Source organism: Sorex fumeus, unplaced genomic scaffold (assembly GCF_029834395.1).
Source record: "Sorex fumeus unplaced genomic scaffold, SorFum_2.1 ptg000037l, whole genome shotgun sequence".
NCBI classification, from domain to species: Eukaryota; Metazoa; Chordata; class Mammalia; order Eulipotyphla; family Soricidae; genus Sorex; species Sorex fumeus.
The window spans coordinates 28336976-28361733 of NW_026606094.1; the positions used below are offsets into that span (position 1 = coordinate 28336976).

The 24758-nt window shown below is 43.0% G+C and overlaps 1 protein-coding gene across 1 annotated transcript in view; it reads left to right on the plus strand.

Annotated features, from left to right (window-relative positions):
- The first annotated feature begins 1158 nt into the window (after positions 1-1158).
- The window catches only part of SLC26A5 (solute carrier family 26 member 5), a 37809-nt gene continuing 14209 nt past the window's right edge, over positions 1159-24758 (plus strand). The window contains exons 1-9 of the mRNA XM_056118570.1: positions 1159-1310; positions 5712-5851; positions 8792-8902; positions 10150-10316; positions 10778-10942; positions 15776-15928; positions 17603-17685; positions 20638-20785; positions 22423-22536. Coding sequence (XP_055974545.1) covers positions 1159-1310; positions 5712-5851; positions 8792-8902; positions 10150-10316; positions 10778-10942; positions 15776-15928; positions 17603-17685; positions 20638-20785; positions 22423-22536 — 1233 coding nt within the window. The remainder of the gene's footprint in view (positions 1311-5711; positions 5852-8791; positions 8903-10149; positions 10317-10777; positions 10943-15775; positions 15929-17602; positions 17686-20637; positions 20786-22422; positions 22537-24758) is intronic.

The following is a 24758-nucleotide window of genomic DNA, read 5'->3' on the forward strand; positions in this document are numbered from 1 at the left end:
AGGGTACACACCTGGCGATGCTCAGGGCTTACTCCTACCTCTGTGCTCAGGAATGACTTATGGCAGTGCTTAGTGCTGCCAGGGATCAAATCCTGTTAGCTGTGTGCAAGGCAAGCGCCCTACTCACTGTACTATCACTCTAACCCCTGTATAGAACGTGTTATATGCATTTGCGTGTACAGAAATTCATAGGATGATAGCTTCTTCTGGGGAGGTGGCCTCCCAAGAAGTGTTTAAGGGGACAAGGAGCCCAACCTGACAATTCTTGGCTAGCCAGACTGGTAGTTCAATGTATGGACCCAGAGCATATGGTGCTGCTTGGGCTTGCAGTGCCCTTGCAGTGCCAGGGGCTACACAGTGGTACTTGAAGGCCTCCACAACTGCACCTGGCAATGGTCAGAGGATCATGTGGAGCTAGGGATCAAACCAGGTCAGCCACATCTCTCCAGATGTGTCTGTACTATCTTAACCCTGTACTATCTCTCCAGCCCCTGAATTTTTACTTCTTTTTTTATTTACTAATTTTTACTTTTTCTTTTTTTACTAATTTTAAAGTCACTTATTTACCCATATAGACAGTATTCACTATGTAGCAAAAAATTTCTTTTCAACTATCCTAATGAGTATACGTATAACACAATCAACTCTAAAACAGTATTATAATATTGCATTCATGTTTTCAACTCAGCCTTTCACAGAAGTCTGCTCTTGCAGATATGTAGTTTCACCTCTAAAAGGTAGAATAATTTAAGCAGTAATCAAATATTAATACAGAATAAGAAAGACTGTTGCACCTTCAAGAAACCTAGGACCAGGGCTGGAGCATAGCGGTTAGAGCATTTGCCTCGCACGCAGCCAACCCAGGTTCAATTCCTAGCATCCCATATGGTCCCCTGAGCACCACCAGGAGTAATTTCTGAGTGCAAAGCCAGGAGTAACCCAAAAAGTGTTTACACCAGGTGTGACCCAAAAAAACCAAAAAGCAAATAAATAAATAAATAAATAATATGAAGAACTTCCCAGAAGAACATAGAATATACAACCAGGAAAAGATACTTAGTACAATCATCCCTAGGATTTCAGAATCTGAAATAAGAGTTTTTCTTTTCTCCCTCAGGAAATGCTTGTTCCTTGCTGTTGATGAATAACTGCAGTACTATGGATCATGCTGAAGAAAATGAAATCCTTGCAACGACCCAGACGTACTGTGTGGAAAGGCCTATCTTTAGCCACCCAGTGCTCCAGGAACGACTTCACAAGAAGGACAAGGTCTCGGATTCCATTGGAGATAAGCTGAAGCAGGCATTCACGTATGTTGTGTGCTGACCAATTTTCTCCATTCTCTCCTGCAGCTTTGAGAGATGTAAATTCAAGTATATAAAGAAAACCTAGTAAAGTGGGGAAAAAATGATTGAGGAGCACTAAAAATTTTCCAGACTGTCCCCCTGGCCCTGCTGGGGATGAATATTTGCCTGACCATGACTTTCTATAGGAATCACATAATTTATTCAATTTCTCCAATGCAGATTTATACCTTGTGCGGGTTTCTGTAAGCAACTTACCTGCAAAGTCTTAGTCACCTTCAAAATGGCCTCCTCCTCTCTTCATCGGGGTGTTCTAGCTATTCTTTATTTCCTGAGGAACTTTGACTCCATTTGGCAATACCCTGAATCCAAGTCCCTAGCCTAAACTGTCAAGATCTCTCATGTCACCCAGGAGATCTTTCCACAACATGTTTCAGGCCTTGGAATATTAATGCCTGTGCATCTCTGGGCTGGATCTACAGCACAGTGGTAGGACATTTGCCTTGCACGCGGCCGACCCGTCAGACCCGGGTTCAATTCCTCTGCCCCTCTTGGAGAGCCCAGCAAGCTACTGAGAGTATCTTGCCTGCATGGCAAAGCCTGGCAAGCTACCCGTGATGTATTCAAAATGCCAAACAACAAGTCTCACAGTGGAGACGTTACTGGGCCTGCTTGAGCAAATTGATGAACAACAGGAGGACAGTGACAGTGACAGTGCATCTCCTGATAGTTCCCCAAATTCAAAAGCAAACCACCTGATCACTGCCTTCTAAATCCCCAGACCCTCCTTTCTGAGCTGCGTGTTCATCAGCTTCAGCTGAGCCTGTGCTCTAGGCGTGATCATCAGCAGAGCTTTAAAACCTATGCAATGTACTGGGAATGGAGAAGCAGAGAGATAGTACAGTGAGGAGGGCACTTGCCAACCTGGTTTCAATCCCTGGCACCTCATATGGTCCCCCAAGTACCTCCAGGAGTGATCTCTGAATACAGAGCCAAGGGTAAGCCCTGAGCACTGCCAGATGTAACCCACACACAAAAAAAGAATTATATAATTATATGTTAACTAGACCTATTGTAATAATTTTAATATATGCAAATTAAACTTTTTCTGTTTATCTAAACATATACAATGATGTATGATAATTATTTCCCAATAAAACTGAAAAATGTTAGAAATTCCATGAGTCACTAAACCATAGATTTTGATATAAAGATTCACATTTTCGTTATATATATATATATATATACATACACACATATATGTTCAGGGCTTACTCCTATTCTGTAGTCAACCATCATTCCTTGCAGTGCTCAAGGGATCGTATTTGTGCTAGGGCTCAAATGTGGGTAAGCCACATCAAGGCAGATGCCCTATCTCTCCAGTTTTTCATATATTTTCTAATATAAATATAAAAATCTAGGGCCAGAGAGATAGCTCAACAGGCTAAGCTCATGCTTTGTACACAGGAGTCAGGGTTAGATCCTGGCACCACATGAGCCATGAGTGCCACCAGGAGTGATTCCTACGCCCAGAGCAAGGAATAAGCCCTGAACACAGCTGCATGTGGCCCCAAAACAAACAGATTTTAAAAAAAGTTAATTTATGGGGGTATGGTGCCGTCAGCAGGTCAGTCTGTACCTGCGAGGTGAGTCCATCAGCAGCCTGATGGCAACGTCAGACTTTCAGATACCCCAAAATTGCTGCCGTGCCTTTGACCAGACCCCAAAAACTTGGGACAAAGTTTACTAAGAAAGTAAACGGTTAAAAGTTAGGTATGTGGGAGACACACCCATAAACCACCTTCAGCTCAGCTATATAATTGGAGGCATAGCCTCTGTAGTTCCTGATTGAACTACTTAATGGCCATGATCCCAGAGTCTCAGAAACGAATCTCGGAACCCAAAGGCTTTTGGCGGAAATGCGTCCTGTTCCTGCAGTAGGTTACTGGCGCTGGGCCACTCCAGGTGGGAATAGGTTTCGTGCCGTGGCCTGTTCCCCCTAGTGGTGTGGTGACCACCATCCTCCAGAGGCCACTGAACAGTCAGGTTTAGGCCTGCAGTGACAAGACACACGGGGCCTCACCACCTGGGGGTGGAGCCGACTCTTTCTCCCCATCCCAATAAGACCCCGAGTCACCACCTACAAATGGCCTCTCTGGCTCCTGATCAAGCTGATTAATAGCCATGATACCGGAGACTCAGAAACAAATCTTGAGACCCAGCGGCTTTTGGCAGAAATGCATCTGGACTGCATACAAGAGGGCCACCGGCACAGAGCTTATTGGAAAGCCAGGTATGAGCCAGCGGTGACGGGACAACAACAGTCTCATGGGAAGGGGGGTGGTACCAGCTCGTCCTTCATGCCCTACCGAGGTCACAAGTTGCCCCCCACGAGCGGCTCTCTGGCACGGGCCATGGCTCCAGAGGCAGAAGGACTTAATCCAGAGCCCGGAAGCTTGCGGCAGAAAAGTGAATGGACCATGCGTTAAACTACGGCGCCATGCCTTCCCAGGAGGGAAAGGGTATTGCTCCCTTCCGCATCCCCCTCCCCCCTCCCCCCCCCCCCCCCGCAGCAAGGTGGCCACCACCTCAGAGCATATTGGAAAGCCAGGTATGAGCCAGTGGTGACGGGGCAACTGCAGTGTCATGGGAAGTGGGGCCAGTACCGGCACGTCCTTCACTCCCCACCGAGGTCATGAGTTACCCCCCATGAGCGGCTCTCTGGCATGGCCATAACATCAGACACACAGAAACCAATCTCATACTTATCTGACTCTTTGCAGAAATCCAAAATCGTGGCCACGTGACATTATATGATTCTCATAACTAGCTATAGAAAACAAAATATTCACAATGCCTTTTCAGAAATTCTGATTGGGGGGAAATTCTAAATAATAATGGTGCATCTTTTGTCAAAATAATAAATGTAATCAATGTAGAGAAGAGTTAAGTAGAAATCATCTGCCTCACGGCATTTGGAGGGGTGGGAGGGGGGATATACTGGGATTCTTGGTGGTGAAAAATGAGTACTGGTGAAGGGAAAGGTGTTTGATCATTGTATGACTGAGACTTAAACCTGAAAGCTTAGTAACTTTTCCCACAGTGATTCAATAAATAAATATAAAAAGAAAATAAATAAATAAAATTTTTTTAAAGTTAATTTATTAAAATAGTAAGGGCCTGGAGCCTGAGCAAAAGTACAGCAGGTAGGGCATTTGCCTTATGCAGTCAACACAGGTTTGATCTCCAAGATCCCATATGATCCTTCAAGCCAACCAGGAGTGATTCCTGAGTGCAGAACCATGAGTAACCTCTGAGCACAACCAGGTGTGGCCTCAAAACTTAAATATATATGTGTGTATATATATTTATATTATATATATGTGTATATATTTATTTTATATATGTGTGTATATATTTATATTATTATGTATTTATATTTATATTTTTATATATGTATATATGTGTACATACATATATATACACACATACACACACACAGACACACACAAATATATATGTATAATTCTGAGGGCCAGGGATAGCTCAGTGGAAGAGCATATGTCACATTTGCAAGGCCGTGGGTTTAATTCTAGCACTGAAGCATGCCTTCTATCTGGAACTACATCCCTAGCACCAAAACAATGAAATAAAATAATAGGGTATCTCAACTATTTTGAAACTAAAATCTTTTTTCTTGGTTAGTTGTAAAGTATTATTATGGATCTGGTTCAGATGTTGCATTAAAAATAAAATTGCAAGAACCACAACACGAGAGAGAGAGAGAGAGAGAGAGAGAGAGAGAGAGAGAGAGAAAGGAAATGCCCTGCCACAGAGGCAGGGTAGGGTGAAGGGGATGGGGTGAGGGTGGTAGGAGAGGTGCTGGGACCATTGGTGGTGGGAAATGGGCACTGGTGGAGGGATGGGTACTCAATCATTGTATAACTGAAATGCAAGCACGAAAGTTTGTAAGCCTGTAACTGTACCTCGTGGTGATTCACTAATAAAATTTAAAAAATAAAATAAAAATTAAAAAATTTAAAAAATAAAATTGCAAGGACCAAAGAGATAGTACAGGGTTAAGACACTTGACTTCCATGCAGCCAGTCTCAGTTTGGCCCCCAGCACCACATGGTTCTCTAGCATCACTGGGAGGGACTCTTAAGCACAGAGCTGGAAGGAGCCCCCAAGCACGGTCAGGTGTGGCTCCAGTATCCACCCAACAAGAAAAAGATAAAAATTGTAAGAAGTAGCTCTACTAGTCTCTGATTTCCACAAAGGTGAAAAAACATCCTCAAGAACAGTTATAATATTTTTCTTTTTGCTCTAAGATATGAGGTGGGAAATAATGCTGTAGTGTGAATGTTTTAAAGTGTTTCTCATTTGATCTCTTCTTTGTTCTCCCAGATGTACTCCTAAGAAAGTAAGAAATATCATTTATATGTTCCTGCCCATAACCAAGTGGTTACCAGCCTACAAGTTCAAGGAATATGTGTTAGGGGACTTGGTCTCAGGCATCAGCACAGGGGTCCTTCAGCTTCCTCAAGGTCAGTGGATTGTATTTATTCCTTTAGTTTCCTGCTACCCTCTCCTCGAGTAATTGCTTGACCCTTTTCCCTTTAATTTCATTGTCATTGCAAATTCAAGTGTCATCACATCATTATAGTATATTTTGCCTGTTTAAAAGAATTCTTCGGAAATATTTAGCCCATTCAAAGTCCAGAGATATTAGGGGCTGGAGTGATAGCTCAGCAGGTAGAGCGTTTGCCTTGCACGCGGCCAACCCAGGTTCGATTCCCAGCATCCCATATGGTCCCCTGAGCACCGCCAGGAGTAACTTCTGAGTGCAGAGCCAGGAGTAACCCTAGTGTATCGCCGAGTGTGACCCAAAAAGAAAAAAAAAGTCCAGAAATATTAGTATAATATGGAGATACAATTAGGCAGATCAGTACTGTCTGGACGTTGCCTCCTCTCTTGCTAAGTTAATCAAATGCTCAATGAACATGTTGTTGGTGGGTGTCATTAGTAAAGTTATGACTTATAAGTCTACATTCTGATCACAAATTACCATAGCATGCTGAATTCCTCTGCATTTGTGTGATTTTATGTGGATATAAGAACTGAAGCAAATACTCATCGATTCACACATGTTGATCCAACATCTACTAGCTCTCCTCATCCTCAGGGAACTAACTGTGCAACCAGGGAGAGAGCCATGAAGCAAACTGAAGCACATACAAGCACTGAGTTATGGAAGATGTTAGACACTACAGAGAAGTGCAGAAGACTTGGGAGTGGGGGTGTGTTGGGAGCAGGGGGAGCTGATTGAAATAGTCTAGTCACAGATACCTCCTCAAAGACATGAGATTTGAGCTGAAATCTGAAGGAGAAATAGCAGGTGGGTAAAGAAGGAGAGATAGGTAAAGAAGGTAAAGAAGGCTGGGAGATAGACAGCAGTCAGGGCTTATGCCTAGCATGCACCCAAAACGAGTTCAATCTTTACACTGTGTTGTCCCCTGAGCATTGCCAGGTGCATACCTGGAGGCCCCCAGTGCCACCACGGTAACCAAGGTACCCCTACCTCTGCAGGTCCCAAGCAGCATCGCATCCCATGTGTGAGATCCTGGGTTTGATTCCTGGTACAACACATAAACACACACGCACATACATGCACACACACACGTACATGTAGGCATGCACACATGCTCTATATAATAAAGCCAACTAGACTGGTTGTTGGGTTAAGTTTGGGAATGGGAATGTGTTTCAAAGTGCTCTCGGGTCTCTGGGCTGGTGAATAATATGTGGAGATACTGAGGAAATGGAATAGTCAGATTCTCAGATTTTTGGTCCAAACACTTGAGAGATGGAAATACCAAGTCAGACTGAGATCAACTACCAAGAATCTGGCGGAATACATGAAAAATAGCTTAAAACAGTCCACACCTTAGAAAAAGAGAGTGTCAGAAAGAAATACAAGATCCCAAATATTTTTGGGAGAAGAAAAAAATCATTCTGAACAGGGTGCCAGATCTGCTGAAAAACTATGCATGATTGGCACCCAGACTCTCTTCAAACCATCCCTTGAACAAGACATAGGAGACAACAAAGAGATTTATATGAGGTTTAGGATGAGAAATTTCAGAGTTCAGCATCACTTCCACTGAAAGTCAAGTGAGGAGGAACAGAAGAGAAACTGCTCTGAGTGCTGGACATGAGTCCATTAGAGTTTGTGGGAGCTGGTGCTTGGCATTTGCAAGAGGCACACGTTGAAATCACAGGTCTCAGGTGGTAGATTGCTCAGGGCTTCGGAATGAGAAGGGAGCTCTCCTGTTCGCATGCTCTGTGGATTTAAAGTTCTTACAAGGAGGGGTCGGAACGGTAGGGCATTTGCCTTGCATGTAGCCAACCCAGGTTTGATCCCTGCATTCCATACGGCCCCTAAGCAACACCAGGAGTGATTCCTGAGTGCAAAGCCAGGAGTAACCCTGAGCATGGTTGGGTATGACCCAAACCAAAATAAATAAATAAAGTTCTTGTGAAGATGCCATGCTTCCTTGGAGCTCCCTTGACTGCACCCAGTCTTGCCTCATTTCAAAGGATCCTGCTCAAGAAGACCTCTATAGGTTAGAGGACTAGTATAGGGGAGGTACGTGCTTGCCTTGGTGGCAGCTCACACAGGTTCGATCCATGGCACCCGGCACAATTTTCCAAACACTAAAAGGAGTGATCCCCGAGCACAGAGCTAGGGACAAGCCCTGAGAAAAATTAGGTGTGGCCCAAAACCAAACCATAAGGGAAAAAACTTAGAAAAGACCTCCATAGGATGGGCATATACCAACAGGGAAGACCTAGAAGCAGGTACAAGCTCTGGAAGCCCGTAAGGGCTGCTTTCAGGGGCTGGAGAGATAGTACAACAGGAAGAGTGTTTGTCTTGCATGCCCCTGACCTGGATTCCTTCCCCAGCATCCCCTATGGCCTCCTGAGCCCCCCAGGAGTGATCCCTGGGCATAGTTGTTATATCCCCAAAAACCCAAAAACCGGGGTAGGATGGTGGCTGCTTTCAGGGGGAGGAACACTCACTGCATTGGCTACAAAAAAGCACAATAGGGCTTCCTTATGGAAATGGGGTTCAGAAATCTCATGAACACACCCCCTGGGAGAAAAATGGCCAGCACTTGTGCATCAACATCAGATAACAATTGCACCAATTTACTAAGACTTTCTGCCCTTATCTGAATTGTGGAAGAATCAAGCAGACAAAAATCCAGCCCTGGCAAAGAGAAGATAACAAGGAAATCTGACTCAGCCTGGATACCCTGAACACAAATCCCAAATGCCCAGGATTAGGGTGGAAGGGCAAGCAGATTAAGACAAATCAGCTTAAATGAAGATGGTTTTCATTTGTTCATCAGAGATAAATAACAAGGAAACTATAAGCCTGTGTTCTAATGTCTGTGTTTTCTGTTTGGTTTTTAATCCTGCAGGTTTAGCCTTTGCAATGTTGGCAGCTGTGCCTCCAGTGTTTGGGTTGTATTCATCATTTTACCCTGTTATCATGTACTGCTTTTTTGGAACCTCCAGACACATATCCATAGGTAAAGGTTTATATTTGGTACTTTAGCACCTTTTGAATTTTAAAGCTTTACAAGAGTCTAGAGACATAGCATGACTCTTATTAGGATATCATCTTAATATCTTAGTAACTGTTACTGCATAGCAGTAGATGTCATTTTTATGGTCTCCCCTTCCACCTTCCCCCCAAAAAAACTTCAAAATTTCTAGATCTAATAAAATTTTTATTAGATAATAATTTAATTTTCTTAAAATTTGGGGATAATGAGGAGCTGGAGTGATAGCACAGCAGGTTGGGTGTTTGCCTTGCTTATGGCCCGACCTGGGTTCAATTTCCAGCATCCCATCTGGTCCCTCGAGCACTGCCAGAGTAATTCCTGAGTGCATGAACCAGAAGTAACCCCTGTGCATCGCTGGGTGTGACTCAAAAAGGGGGAAAAAATGGGGGATAATGAGAAACAATTTTCTTTTAGGAAAAGAGCAACAGTTAAAATCTGCAAAACATGTGCTTTTGTTTGTAGCACAATTTTCTTGTATCTGGTTTTTCTTTTTGTTTCATGGGTGGGGCTGCAAGTTCCTAATTACTGTGCTTAGGCTGCATTTTCATCCTAATTCAGCCATAGGCACTGAATTGCACATGGTTTGTTTTTATTCAGGATCGGATTTATCCGGGCTTCTTAATCTTGTTGGTATTGAGAGAGGCTACCTTCTAACACATAATAGTGTTTCAGGTATCTGTTGTTTAACAAGTGCCCTTAAAAACAGCCGCTTAAACCAACCATTTCATTTTCTCTCATAGTTCCTATGCATTGGGATTTGGGTGATTCTAGCTCAGGATCTCAGGCAGTTGAGAATCTAGTTGCTAGATCAACTAAAAGGTTGACTCTCTCTCCCACCTCTTCTTTCATCATCCCTGATCCCAGGAAGTCTCCATTTAGTTCTCCTATACCACATGGCTACTCTAACTCTGGAAGAAGCTGCCTTTTTGACAGGCAGCCTTCTTGTCACCAGACTACGCAGACTCAAGAAGGGAGGACTAGACTACTCGTGAACAGGGAAATGGCAAGAAGACTATGGGGAATGGGAGATATCATGGTAGTCATTTTGGTAGATTACAGTCTGCACATACACAGCTCACACTCAGTCCAGGAGCCCAATGCAGAAGAGCTGCAGCAGAATTTCAGTTCAGTGATGATGTACTGACCACAGCATACTGATCACATCACACACCCTGAAAATAGTTCCCTTGTTGAGAGCTTCATTCTTTCAGGTCCCTTTGCTGTGATTAGCCTAATGATTGGTGGCGTGGCTGTTCGATTAGTACCAGATGACATAGTCATCCCAGGAGGTGTGAATGCCACCAATGGTACAGAAGCAAGAGATGCCTTGAGAGTGAAAGTCGCCATGTCTGTGACCCTGCTTTCAGGAATCATTCAGGTAAAACTCACAGATGCAAAAATGGGCTCTCTATGGTTCATTCAGTACCACTGAACAGGTCAGTGACATGGCAGGCAGGCTCAGCCAGCAAATATGCAGATCTCAGGGGCCATAGCATGCAGGAATGTCAGTTCAATGACTTGCTTTATGTAAGTCAATATGTATTCGGAAGAAGCAAATATCATGCGGATGGAGCAATAGTACGGTGGGTAGGGCACTTGCTTGCATGCAGCTGACCTGGGTTCAATCCCAGGCACTATATACGGTTCCCCTGAGCACTGCCAGGAGTAATACCTAAACAAAGAGCTGGGAGTAAGCCTTGAACAACTTATCAGCAGCCACAGGGGCCAGTGTGTAGAGTTAGAAAGAAATCCAAAGAGTATTTGAGTATGTTTTCTATTGGTTATAACTTCCTGGTCTATCATGTGATTTATTTCTTTCTTTGTCATTAAAAAAATTAGTTTTGCTTAGGTGTCTGCAGATTTGGGTTTGTGGCCATTTATCTCACAGAGCCCCTGGTCCGTGGCTTCACCACCGCAGCAGCGGTCCACGTCTTCACCTCCATGTTAAAGTACCTGTTTGGAGTCAAAACAAAGCGTTACAGTGGAATCTTCTCGGTGGTGTATGTGAGTACCGACTTCTGGCTTTCCTTTTTGATTTCCCCTCAGTTTTTTTTATCTCTTTCACTTTCAAAGCCCGTTTTCCTTTTCCCCACACATTTCAATAAAGTAGGGAAGGATTCCGTTATTTCAAGGATGTATGGAGAAGACTGCCTCAACAGGAATTAAACTTAAAGTCCCATTTTATTGGCAGGTGAGACTATACCTGTTGAGGAATTTTTTGTTAGGTCTTTCATTGAATGATGACGACTTCATCTTCATTAAAGAGAATAGCTTTTTCTTATGATCTTTTAGGGACCAAACGAATCACTTAAAAGCATTATGGGAGTCATTGCCCTCTCGCAAGAACTGCTTACTAGAGACAAAAATAACTATGAAACATTGTCACTGTCACTGTCACTGTCACTGTCCTCCCGTTGTTCATCCATTTTCTCGAGCAGGCCCAGTAACGTCTCCATCGTGTGACTTTGTTGTTACTGTGTTTGGCATATCAAATACGCCACGGGTAGCTTGCCAGGCTTTGCCATAGGGGTGAGATACTCTTGGTAGCTTGCCCGGCTCTCCAAGACGGGTGTAGGAATCGAACTCGGATCAGCCATGTTGGCTGCGTACAAGGCAAACGCCTTACCCACTGTGCTATCGCTCCAGCCCATGAAACATTAGTACTTTTAATTTTTTTGTTTTTTTGAACTATGCTGTCATCCTGGTATAATTAATAACTGAGTTGAAATGAACCAGGGCTAAATGCCACTAACTGTAGACTGCTGTTCTTCCAGCACCATAGCACCAGCCAACGTACATATGAAATATTCAGCTTGGGGAACAAAAGGAATATGAGGATTTGGCACAATGGTATTGTGCATGTCTTGCATGCATGAGATTTGGGTTAGATCCCAGGATCCACACAAGAAAATGATTTAACTAACACAATTAACCTGTTCAATACAATAAGATATGAAAATAAGCTTGCAAACCAGAAAACAATTATTTGCAAGCACATAGGGAAGAGTTCTAATAACTGGTCAATGGGAAGAAATTGATCATATGAGACTTGCAAATTCTAAAACAAATCAGTATTTTTTTATGCAATGCAATATAGTTAGAAATTATTAACTAATATACTTTAATATTCCCCTCTATGTATTTGGACCAGAAAACACACAAATACAGAGTTCATACATAGAGAAATTATTAAATAATTAAGAACAAATGGCAGTTAAAATGCTCCATATCAGAACTTCTGAGGAGGGCCGGAGGGATAGTATGGTGAGTAGGGAGCTTGCCTTGAACACAGCTAACCCAGGTTTGATTCCCAGTATCCCATATCATTCCCAGTCCCCTGAGCCCCACCAGGAGTGATCCCTGAGTGCAGAGCCATGAGTAAGCCCTGAGCTCCACTAGGTGGGCACAAAAACAAAAGTAAATAAAACTGGCATGTGACTCAATTGAAAAAGACCTGAGTTGTTCCCTGGCACTGAAATGGCTTTGCCTCCTCTCTCCATAGAGCACTACTCCATGTGACCCCTGTTAAAAACAATAACCAGGGTCAGAGCAATAGTACGGAGGGGAGGGCACTTGCTTTGCACATGGCAGACCCAGGTTGAATCATTAGCATCCACCAAGCCCACCAGGAATGAACCCTGATTACAGAGCCAGGAGTAAGCCCTGAGTACAGCTGTTGTGTCCCAAAAACTAAAAACACTAACAGCAACAAAAAATACCTTTTAAGATGTTGCTGCAGTTATTCTTGGAAATTTCTATCACTTTTGTAGGTGTTTATATACTAAATACAATGTGAAGCACAGAAGAGAGGATGGATCTGGCCCTTTAACACCTACTAGCTTACAGTCTAGTAGGGAGATAGTAAATCATGAATCACATAAATATGTACTCACTGTCACTGTCTTCCCGTTATTCATTGATTTGCTTGAGTGGGCCCAGTAACGTTTCCATTGTGACAATTATTACTGTGTTTGGCACATCGAATACATCGCAGGTAGCTTGCCAGGCTCTGCCATGAGGGCAAGATACTCTCGGTAGCATGCCGGGCTCTCAGAGAGGGGCAGAGGAATCGAACTCAGGTCGACCATGTTGGCCGCTTGCAAGGCAAACGCTCTATCAGCTGTGCTATTGCTCCAGCCCATAAATATGTAGTTCATTACAAAATGTGTTTAGTGTTATGAAGAAAAGGTAGAGGTTGCTATGCCAGTTAGACAAGGAGGGACTGGGGAGATAGTGCAGGGGTCTAGGCATTTTCTTTGCAGATGATCAATCACAGTTTGATCCTTGGCACTGAAGGTCCCCCAAGCACCACCAAGTATCACTCTTGAGTACAGAGCCAGAAATAGCTCTGAGCACTGCCTGGTGTGGCCCCCTAAAGGAAAATTGAACTAACAGGGAGATCTTTCTATAAACAGTCTTTGAGAAAATGATATTTCATTGAATCATTGATTGACTAGAGTGGAATCAAACTGTACAAACATTACCTACGTTACAAATTTTATTGCCCATAAAAATCGGCAATATACTTCCCTTTTGGTGAAGAGTTGTCCTCCAAAAAATGCTCAGAGAATCCAAGGATCATTCCCAGACCAGCACTCAGCCCACTGGGCAGGGTCATTCAATGCTAGGACCCTGCGGAGCAATGTTATTTGAACCCAGCACTACTGTTGGTCACCAGGGCTACATTCGGGGGCCGTCAGGGCTTTGTGCAACAGTACCCAGGACTAGGTATAGTGTTATGGATCCATCATGGGTCCTTGAATATACAAAACACACATTCCTGACACTTCAGCGATCTCCTGGACTGGCATTTTAAAAATTGTTTCTTTTTAAAAAAAAAAATGGTGGGGAGGCCTTTGGATCACATCTGGCAGTGTTCTGGGCTTACTCCCAACTTAGTAATCACTCTTAGCCGTGCTCAGGGGACCATATGAGGTGCCAGAAATTAATCCAGGTTAGCCACATGTAAGGTAAATGCCCTATCCATTATACTATTGCTCAAGCCCTGCAACAAACGTGCTTCTTTTTTTTAATAGTTAATTTTTAGTTTATTAAAATTTATAAAAATGAATATACTTTTTTGGTGGTACTGCTACTACTGATCATAACTGCTTTGAATTCGACCATGTTCTCATTTTATTTGGCATAGCATGGCTTACAACACCTGTATACCTATGTAAAAAGTTAAATTTAATTCTTTTTTTTAATAATTGCAGCACCTCTTAGACAAAAAATATGCACATATATTTAACACAATGAATAGAAAAATTAAATTTCACACAAGTATGACAATTATACCAACAACAAACTTCCCAACAGCAGTAATGAAAGCCACATTGTAATAGAACAGTATATTCATACTGATAAGTACAAAAACAAACAAACACACCAAGAGACAAAAATGTCCCCCAGACTCCAGAAAAGTGTAAGTAAAATTATACATTCAAGTAATTTTTTTCCAAACAAAAAAATGGAGAGAATTTATCAGTTCAAGAATTTCATAGGAAAAATCTATTAAGATTTTTTTTAATTTTTATTAGTGAAACACCATGAGGTACAGTTGTAGACTTACAAATTTTTGTGCTTGGGTTTCAGTTATATGATGATCAAGTACCCATCCCTCCACCAGTGCCCATTTTCTACCACCACTAATCCCAGTATCCCTCCTACCCCCATTCCCCCCCATCCCACCCTGCCTCCATGGCAGGGCATTCCCGTTCTCTCTCTCCTTTTGGGTGCTGTGGTTTGCAAAAGAGGAAGTAAGTGGCAATCATACAAATGTGCTTCTTAACTTTAGAATTTCTCTAAATGCCTTGTCACAATTAACTAGAACAGACACACATCTACATATGCTTTAGTGACCGATGGACAGGAAATGGACTCAGAAGTAACAGCTTTCTTAGGATCCGGATGAGCACCACTGTGTCAGTAGTGCCCAACTAAGCACTCATATACTCACAAATAAAGCAGTTTTATTTCATTTATGTTAAAAAAATAAGTTATCAAGGAACCATGATATAACAAAGTCATTGATAGTTTATTTTTATACATACTATGTTCTACCTCCAATTTCACCGCCTGTGTCAACTTCCCTCCACCAGTATTCCCAAGTTCCCTCCCCCATAACCCCAGTCTACCTCTGTACCTTCACCAGTTTGGTACATTTTAAAGTTTGGTTACTGTAGTTTGAATCTCATGTTCTCAGTGTTGTTGACTCTGTGGTTTGGACATCAAGCAACTTTCTCCTCTAATTCTCCAGGGTTTCTTTCCAAATGTCAGCATTTTCTTACCTTCTAAGTCTACTTCATCCTCTTTCATCTGCTATCAGTTTCTCCCTCCTGTAACTCCCAAAAACTTTTCTTTGCATCTACCTATGTATTACATATATCCATCCCATTCCTAATGACCAAGACTCAGCTTAAAGTCCTCCTTCTGAGTTTTATTAACACTACTTAAGAAGTATTAACTTATCAAAAAGTTCTGCAATACTTTAGAGTTGTATGACTGGGTTAAATTTCCTCTTACTTGGGGGAAACCATTAAGAGAGAAATTTCAGCTGGAGAGCTTTTAACTAAAAATGTCCAAGAGTCTTCTCACTGAGCTTCTCTCTGTCCACTGGTGGCAGTTTGTGGATTCTCGTGGGAAAAAGAGACAATTTACAGAGCTGGCATGCATTTGCCTTCTGTCTTGGGAGGAATATTTTGCATTTTGTGAGACCTGGGGAAAAAATAAATATAAATGTCCAACAAAGGGATGGTGGTGTGATTTGGTGCTCTGCAGTGCTTGTCCTTCCCAGGCTCTTTTGTGATGGAAACACCTGTGTTCACTATGTTACAGAGTACAGTCGCTGTGTTGCAGAATGTTAAAAACCTCAACGTGTGTTCCCTAGGCGTCGGGCTGATGGTTTTTGGTTTGCTGTTGGGTGGCAAGGAGTTTAATGAGAGATTTAAAGAGAAATTGCCAGCACCCATTCCTTTAGAGTTCTTTGCGGTAAGTCACCTTGCACCCAATTCTGCTAGCTCTATCTGTGAAGAGTTCAACAGGGGCCGAGGGAGGAACGGGGAGTGAAATAGTGAGTCTCTTTACAAATGGATTGACCAGAAAGAAGAAATGTGAAATTATAAGCGTAGAACATTTTTAAAATATAGGTGAAGATAACCCACCAAAAAATATTTTTGCATGATAGGATAATGAAAGATTTTTCTTCCTCAAAAATCTTATTGTCAGGCAGGAAACTAGTACAGTGAGCAAGGAACTTGACTTGAACACAGCTGACCTGGGTTAGATCCCCAGCATCATGTCTGGTTCCCTCAGTCCCAGCAGGTGTGATCCCTGAGAGCAGAGCCAGGAATAACCCCTGAGCAGGTAGGTATGGCCCTTCCCCAAAATAAAAACAATAACAACAAAATTATATTGTCAAGCCCTAGAAATGGAGGTAAAGACATTTTCCTAGTTTGAATCTTGCTCAGTGCAGTGAACTCTAATTCAAATCCCAGCATTGTATATTATTTCCTGAGCACTGCCAGGGATCACTCCTGAGCACAGAACCAGTAAAAGCCCCTGAACACCAGGGGTAGGGCCCCAATCAAAAACAAAATAAGAGAAAGAATTATATGCCCAGAGTGAATAGAACATATGCGCAGTATGCACAAGGTCCCAGGTTTAATTTCCAGCAGCTCATTGTCCCCCAAACACCCTTGTGGTATGACTCTGATGGCCCCTAAGCACTGCTGGATTGAAACATCAACATTATTTTTTTGATGAAGTCATGAAATTTACATACAAGTGGTACTACATGAAAAATATCATGCTAAGCAGAATGAGTCAGAAAGAGAGGGAAAGACACAGAAAGAGTGCATTCAGCTGGGGAACATAAAGTGATAAAATAGGAGACTAACACCCAATAATAGCCAAGATAAGTACCAGGAGGTTTACTCCATGGCTTGGAGGCCAACTGCACATGCTAGGGGAAAAGGCAGCTCAGATAGAGAAGGGAGCACCAAATAAAGGGTGTTGGGAGGATCCTCCCAGGATGGGAGATGCATGCTGATAGTAGACTATAGACTGAACATGATTGCCACTCCATGCCTCTTTTGAAAACCACAGCACCCAAAAGGAGAGAGAGAGAGAACAAAAGGGAATGCCCTGCCAGAGAGGCAGGGTGAGATGGGGAAGATGGGGGGTGGGAGGGATACTGGGATCATTGGTGGTGGAGAATGGGCACTGGTGGAGGGATGAGTACTCGATCATTGTATAATTGAAATCCAAGCACAAAAATTTATAAGTCTACAACTATACCTCATGAAGTTTCACTAATAAAAATTTTTTAAAAAAAGAAACTTAACGTTATTTTTTGGTTTTAGTTTTGGCACCACAACTGTTTGTGCTCATTTTCGCATCACAACTGTCTGTTCTCAGGGCTTACTCCTGGCTCTATGCTCAGGGATCACTCCTGATGGGGCTCAGAGGGTCATATTGGGTACAAGAACTTAACCCTGGGTAAGCTGAGGGCATGGCAAATGATCTGCCCGCTGCAATATCTCTCTAGTCACCAGATTGAACATTAAATGAGAGCTCTACTTAGCTTAGCTGACACATAATTTGAAACTCACTTTTGTGGCACTTAAATGTTCATCTCTAAAGTATATTTGTGTTCTGTTCTAGGTGGTAATGGGAACTGGCATTTCAGCTGGGTTTAATTTGAAAGAATCATACAATGTGGATGTCGTTGGAACTCTTCCTCTGGGGTAGGAAATAGTTTTATATCAGTTAGAGTGTTATGTGTATAATACTAATGGATATATTAATATTTCTAAGTCCTGTCTTAGAATTCTTGCCATGGAAACTAGTCCCTGTTTTTAAAACCTCAGTGACCCCCTCCCCCCAATTAGGTAAGCACAATAACCAATACCTGTTTCCAAGGTGACTATAAAGTCTGCAGGGGATAATGCAGTCCGTGTGCATCAGTGTATGCAGCGAATGTTCAGGGCAGGTGAACAGAAAGTTCTGCAGTTTATTATTTCAATGAGTTTTCTAGTTTCAAACCATGTATACTTCATTTATTTTATCCAACTGTACAGTGCTAATTTTTTTATTAATTTCTTCTTAGTTGAAGGTGCAGAGTGACTATAATCCTTATCTGACCTCTCTGATTCTTTTTGGCAGTCATGTTCTCTCTCTCTCTCTCTCTCTCTCTCTCTCTCTTTCTCCCTCTCTCCTTCCCTCTCTATTTATCTCCCTCTCCTCCCCTCATACTCCACCAATTTTGGACATGGACAGAACCTAGAATGTTCCATCAGGCTTGCCCCAGTTCCCAGCTGAAAATCTCCAGAGAATTGAAGGATAGGAGAATGTCTTTAAGCCAGAGATCACCCCATGGAGCAAGCCCATACTCTATTTGAAAACTGTGAATTGTTAATAAGCACGTTACTTACCTGAATTCAATGGAAATGAGCAGCACAACTTTTCTGTGTGGACTTATAATGTATAAAAATATTTTCATCCCTGTCATTTGGGTTAGTGCTCACAGTAACACTTATGTTTATTGAGTGCCTAAGCATGTGCCGGAAGCACAAAGGTTAAAAAGAAGAGCAATGGGGCTGGAGCAATAGCTCAGTGAGAAGGGTGTTTGCCTTGCACACAACCAACTTGAGTTCGATTCCTAGCATCCCATATGGTCCCCTGAACACCTCCAGGAGTAATTCCTGAGTGCAGAGCCAGGAGTAACCCCTGAGCATTGCTGGGTGTTACCCAAAAAGCAAAAAAAAAAAATTAAAAATAGAAAAAAGAGCAAACATGCAAGCAGAAATCAATTTGTTCTTAGAGAATGTATGTTCTGTAAGTGAGACAAACAATAAACCAATTTTTAAAACACTGAGAAGATCTATGAAGAAAAGAGAAACCAGGTAAGGGATAGGAGAGGCTGGGCTTGTTTTAAGCATGTTATCAGAGAAGGTGACATTTGAGAGAAGTGAATAGGGTTTAGTGACGCTCTGTGAGTCCCAGCTTGGATCCAGCACTCAGTCTTCTGATAACCCAGTTGTGTTCTCGTTCCATTACCTCACCCCCAGGTCTCTAACACAATCAGTCCCATGGTACACATGCCTCTCATGCATCTAACAGACAGCCCTGTTCAGTAACTAATTACAAATAGATTGACAAAATAGAACACACCTCTACTAAGCACCTGCTTTTCCTAAGGCACCATATTGCTGTTTTTCTTTCTGTGATGTAGGAGATCTGAGTGTTCCATTGTTAATAAGAATGCTTTGCCTGGGGGCTGGAGCTATGGCACAGCAAGCAGGGCATTTGCCTTGCATGCAGCCGCCCCTGGTTTGATTCCCATCATCCCATATGGTCCCCTGAGCACTGCCAGGAGTAATTCCTGAGTGCAGAGCCAGGAGTAACCCCTGAGCATCGCCAGAAAGAAAAAAAAATTTGCCTTTCTGACTACCCAGAATCATTCTCCTTTTGGAATTTTTCCCAAACAGAAAATAAATAATGCCTCTAGGTATGGTATCCCTTGAGTAACACTGTTTCCCTTCGCTCTGCTACATGATAAACTGCTCCCACATTTCCTTTGAAGACCATCCAGCCCATTGCCACAAGCGTCCAGTTTAGGGTGGACTCAGCTAGGGCAGATCTGCTTCTCCTGTTGGCTGCTACACAGCCATCTCAAGGTGTGAGGGGTGCCTAATAGGGCTGCGCTCTACTCTGACATCTCAGCTGGAGGACTGGAGTCATTTTCCACTTGGTGTCTCTCTACAGAGTAGTTTCAGGGTAGCAAGAAAGAGAAGCAGAACTTCCTTCTGTGGATTAAAACAAATCAGAAAAATCAGATTCAGCAAATCAGATTCTGAAAAAGGGGAAGCATGCTACCTCTAGATGAGAAGAGCAGTAACAAGTGTGAGAGGAACTGTTGGTGACCATATTTAAAGCAGACATCTCACCTGCACAGCGCACAACACACACACACACACACACACACACACACACACACACACACACACACGTCCAGAAAGTGAGAGTTGACCAAGATATCTCAGTCATGGGAATAGATCCTGTTCTTTGGTTTGCTTTCCTTAATTCATTCCAAACTATATCATTGACTCATTCATACTCCTCAACCCAAACCTACTTCTAGACCATTCTTCTGTGTTAATGTTTATGAAGCAAAGTTCAAAGGAAAGAGAATAAGTTTTATAGTCATATCCCCTGGGTTTCACTCTCAGTTCTCTCTGGGGGGTAGATTGCGTGATATCTACAAGCACTCATTTTTACACCTATCTAGAGGAATAATATTGACACCTCCCTATTTGTGTTGCTGTATGGACAAATGGGATGACAATGTGAAGCCTGTGACACATTTTAACTTCCCTTCTTCTCCTCCCTTTCCTTACCCTAGAACTTAAGACATTCCTTCCTTACCTATGCACTCTAGGGTGCCATGAACAATATGAGATTACTCCTTCTCTACATAGAAGGGTATGTGATCTCTGCCCATCACCTGTGCAAGTGAAAAACCAGTGCTTTGGGGCTGAGAGCTGGGAAGAAACTTTGTGTTAGGCAGGGTTTGCCTTCTTGACAAGCCAGAACAAACAAGTATGCAAGGGTTGATCTCTAGCCTGCAGTTAATGTCCATCCAGCTGTGTAAGTTTATCACAATGGTCACTCAGATTAAAGTCCATTTGACCTTTCAGATTACTGCCTCCAGCCAATCCAGACACCAGCCTCTTCCACCTTGTGTATGTGGATGCCATTGCCATAGCCATCGTTGGATTTTCAGTGACCATCTCTATGGCCAAGACCTTGGCCAATAAACACGGTTACCAGGTCGATGGCAACCAGGTACAAGCTATCAATTTCATCAGTCTCATGTTTATGATCTATGTGCCTGGGGTTATCAAGCCTCGTAAGCTCCGGAGTCATTCTTTTATGCTTTTTTTTGGCCACTCACTCCTGGCAGTGTTCAGGGTTTATTCCTGTCTCTGCACTGCTTGCAGGGTTTGGGGCACCATATGTAATACTGTGGATGAAACCCGGGTTGACAGTGTACAGAACAAGTATCCCACCCACTGTACTAGTTCCTGACCACTCCAGAGTCCTTCTTCACCTCCTGCGAAGGGGCCTCACTAGAGAAACAAAATGTCCAATCTGAGACAGAAAGATTTCCAGTCTCTAGATAAGTTATCCCCATGTTGAATACTTGTAGTCTGAGAATAAAGTATTCCTCCAGAACAACTTTGGCTCCATAAGAGATCTTCCCTTCACTCGTTAAACGTTGACAATATTCTTCCATCAAACTCCACAGTGCCACAGTATTTTCTTTTTCTTTTTTGTTCTTGTTGTGTTGTTTTGGGGCCACACCAGCAATGCTCAGGGGTTACTCTGGCTCTGTACTAAGGAATTATTCCTGGTGGTGCTCTGGGAGCCATTTGGGATGCTGGGGATTGAACCCAGGCTGGCCTCGTGCAAAGCAAACAACCAACCCAGATGAGGTATTAATCAGCAATAATATTGATGTATTGTTTTTATTTTCACAGGTTGTATTCTGTTTTAGAGAACTGTTTTTTGAAACTGCCTTATACGTGGGGGGCTGGAGAGATGGTGCAGTGGGTTGGGCATTATAAGTGGAATTGGGTGGCCAGGGCTCCTCCTGGAATCTTAGTCAATGTGGTTGTTGATGGTTCAAAGAGGAGGTCTGAGGCTGATCAGATCCTAAGGTGTCAGGGATTATCCAGGCCACCCCAGGGGAGCTTGGGGGTCTCCAAGGCTGCATGTGACAATGTTCAGGGGACCATACAGTGCTAGAGATTGAACCAGAGTCAGCCACATCAAAAGCAGGTGCCTTAACACCTGTGCTATCTCTCCCACCCCCATATAGTATATAGTAAAAAGGTTCCCCATTCAGACCAGATGCCAAGGTCCCATTCAGGCCCAAATTAGCTCTGAGAGCTGGACTCTGTCGTTCTCTCAGGCAGATACTGACATATCCAAGTTGATGGGCAAAGCATTTCAAACATGCCAACAGTCCTATTCAAAAATGATTTCATCCTCATTCGAAATATTTTCAGAGCTGGAGAGAGAGAGCATGAGGGTTAAGGTCCTTGCTTTGCATGCAGTCAACCCAAGTTCTAGTACCAGAAGTGCTGGAAGTGATCCCCTCCTGAGTACAGAGTCAGGAGTAACCACTGAGTGCCACTGAGTGTACCTACAGTCCTACCCACCCCCCCCCCCCCACACACACACACAAATCCCTTTTTGCTGCAGCTTTTGTAAAGCATTGTTTATACAGTGTGTGTTTGGAGAGGATAAAGGTGGTGAATGCAATAACTTCTGTTTAAATTTCCTAACAAAATTCTTATATCTAAAAGGGAATGAGGAGACGGGCTTGAATGCTGAAAATGTGTGTTCAATGGGTTGGTATCTATTCCTCCTAAAGAATGATTGAATCCCTTTTGTGTCTTCTTTCCCCCACGGAATAGGAGCTCATTGCCCTGGGACTGTGCAATTCTATCGGTTCCCTCTTCCAGACGTTTTCAATTTCGTGCTCCTTGTCTCGAAGCCTTGTTCAGGAAGGAACTGGAGGGAAAACACAGGTGTGTATGCCACAGACCCTGAAGGACTGGTCATTTGCTTTCATTCTGAACCCCACCACTCCAAAAAAAAATTTAATTTAAAACAAGCTTCTTAACCTATGGAGAGCTGCATACAAAATTAGAGAAAGACATTAGTGGGAGACAGGAACCCTATAAGGGAGATTCTCTACATCCATTGATAAATTAGACTATGTTCCCTACCACCAGTAAGACTCCAAGTTTATTTTTTTACGTTTCCTTTTTTTTTTTTCAGTTTTTTTTTTTAAATTACCGTGAGATGTAGGATAACATTGGTTTGTCCTTTCTGCCTTGCCACAGGGAGCTTAGGTGTATTGGATTACTCCTATCACAGTGCTCCCATTCTTCTGTGTTTATTTGTAACCTCTTTCTTCGTGCTGTTAACATGTAAATATAGCTTTTCTCTTCTCCTTAATTCTTACATAGTTAATTCAGAGCAATGTTCAGGAAGATAGTTAATGCTATGCTTTTGTAACTTGAGAGTTAATTGACTCCACATGATATTCACCCCTGGGTGAATATCTGTTCTCTCAACCTAAGTCTCAGGTGCCCTCACTTCCTAGCACCCCAAAAGCAGGGTCCCAACGAGGGACTATATAGACCCAGGGCAAGCAGTAAGCTACCCTGACATCAAAATGGGCCTGGCCGAAGTGCCCTACAGTGCCTCTTAACTGTAAGTCAAGAGCATGGTCATGGACAAATTCTGTCATAATCCAAAAAGTAATATCTGGAGTAGGACCCTGCTAGGATTAGGAAAGATTAATATGGCCTGAGCACTGTAGTCTGAGATCTATAGCAAGATGTCCTCAGGAGAGCCACCCTACAAGCTCAATATATCTCTTACTGTGTCCATTCAAAATAACTAATATTAAGAAGCAGAATTAAGATGTTAATTAAGCTTTTGGACTAAGGAGAGGAGAAACGCCCCTATGTGATATTTCCCTCCCTTGAGCTTGATTAGAGATCAAGAAGGGCTTTGATATGTTGATGTGCTACCTGACCTGGGTGTGTGGTGTCTATCCCCAATGCTGGGAAGTTGGTGAGAGACTAGAGAGAGACCAGGGCAGCAAGATGGAGCGCAGAGAGACTAGCAAGGGGGACAGAGGGAGAAGAATGTAGGGAAAGAATGCAGGAGAGGTGTGTGGAGAGATGAGAGATGTGGCTGTGAGATAGAGCATGGAGAGATGAGCGTGAGAGACAGGAGGAGACAGGAATGAGAGGAAGTGAGAGACTAGAATGGGGGCGCTTAGTGAGATTGGAACGGGCGCGTGGGGAGAAACAGCAACTGATAATCAACCGGCCTGGTCCTCATTTCTTCCTTCGTCCACCCATGGCATTGGCGTTCAAGTGGACAAGCAGCTTGAGTCCACCAAACGAGGGTAGCGAGAGAGAGAGAGAGAGAGAGAGAGAAAGAAAGAGAAAGAGAAAGAGAGAGAGAGAGTCTCTCGGGGATCTCCCAGGCTGCCTGGAAATTACTCAGGGAGATACAGTTACAAAGCTTTCATGTTTGAGTTTCAGTCATACAATGACCGAACACCCATTCCTCTACCAGTGCACATTTTCCACCACTAATGTCTCCAGTATCCTCCCCCATGCTACCCCTCCCTCTGACTTTATGGCAGACAATTTCCCCCATACTCTCTCTCTACTTTTGGGCATTATGGTTTGCAATATGGATAATGAGAGGCTATCATGTTTGGTCCTTTTTCTACTTCAGCACATATCTGCCATCCCAAACGATCCCTCCAACCATCATTGACTTAGTGATTCCTTCTCCATTCCAGCTGCCTTCTCCCCAGCTCATGAGCCAGGCTTTCAACCATAGCCTCCAAGTTTAGACACTGGATGTTGTCATGGAATCCTGAGAGTGAGTGTGCGCAGCCTGGCCACCCTGTCCAATAGAGCTTTCTGCAATGATGAAAATATCCAATGCATCATGCAATATAGTAGCCACCAGCAAGCAGAGGCTTGTGAGCTCTTGAACTGTGGCTAATGCCACCAAGAAATGATTGTTTTTATCTAAGTTTAATGTGAGCATCCAATTAAATGTTATTTAATTTCATGGTTCATTTTAATCATTTGACTAATGGAGCCTTGTGAGACTGGTGACCATCATACTGGACTGCAGTGTCTCATCAGAATTCACTCAGCCCCAAACACCTTTTTTACCCACCATGTGAGGGAGTTTCGATTAGTTTCAACTT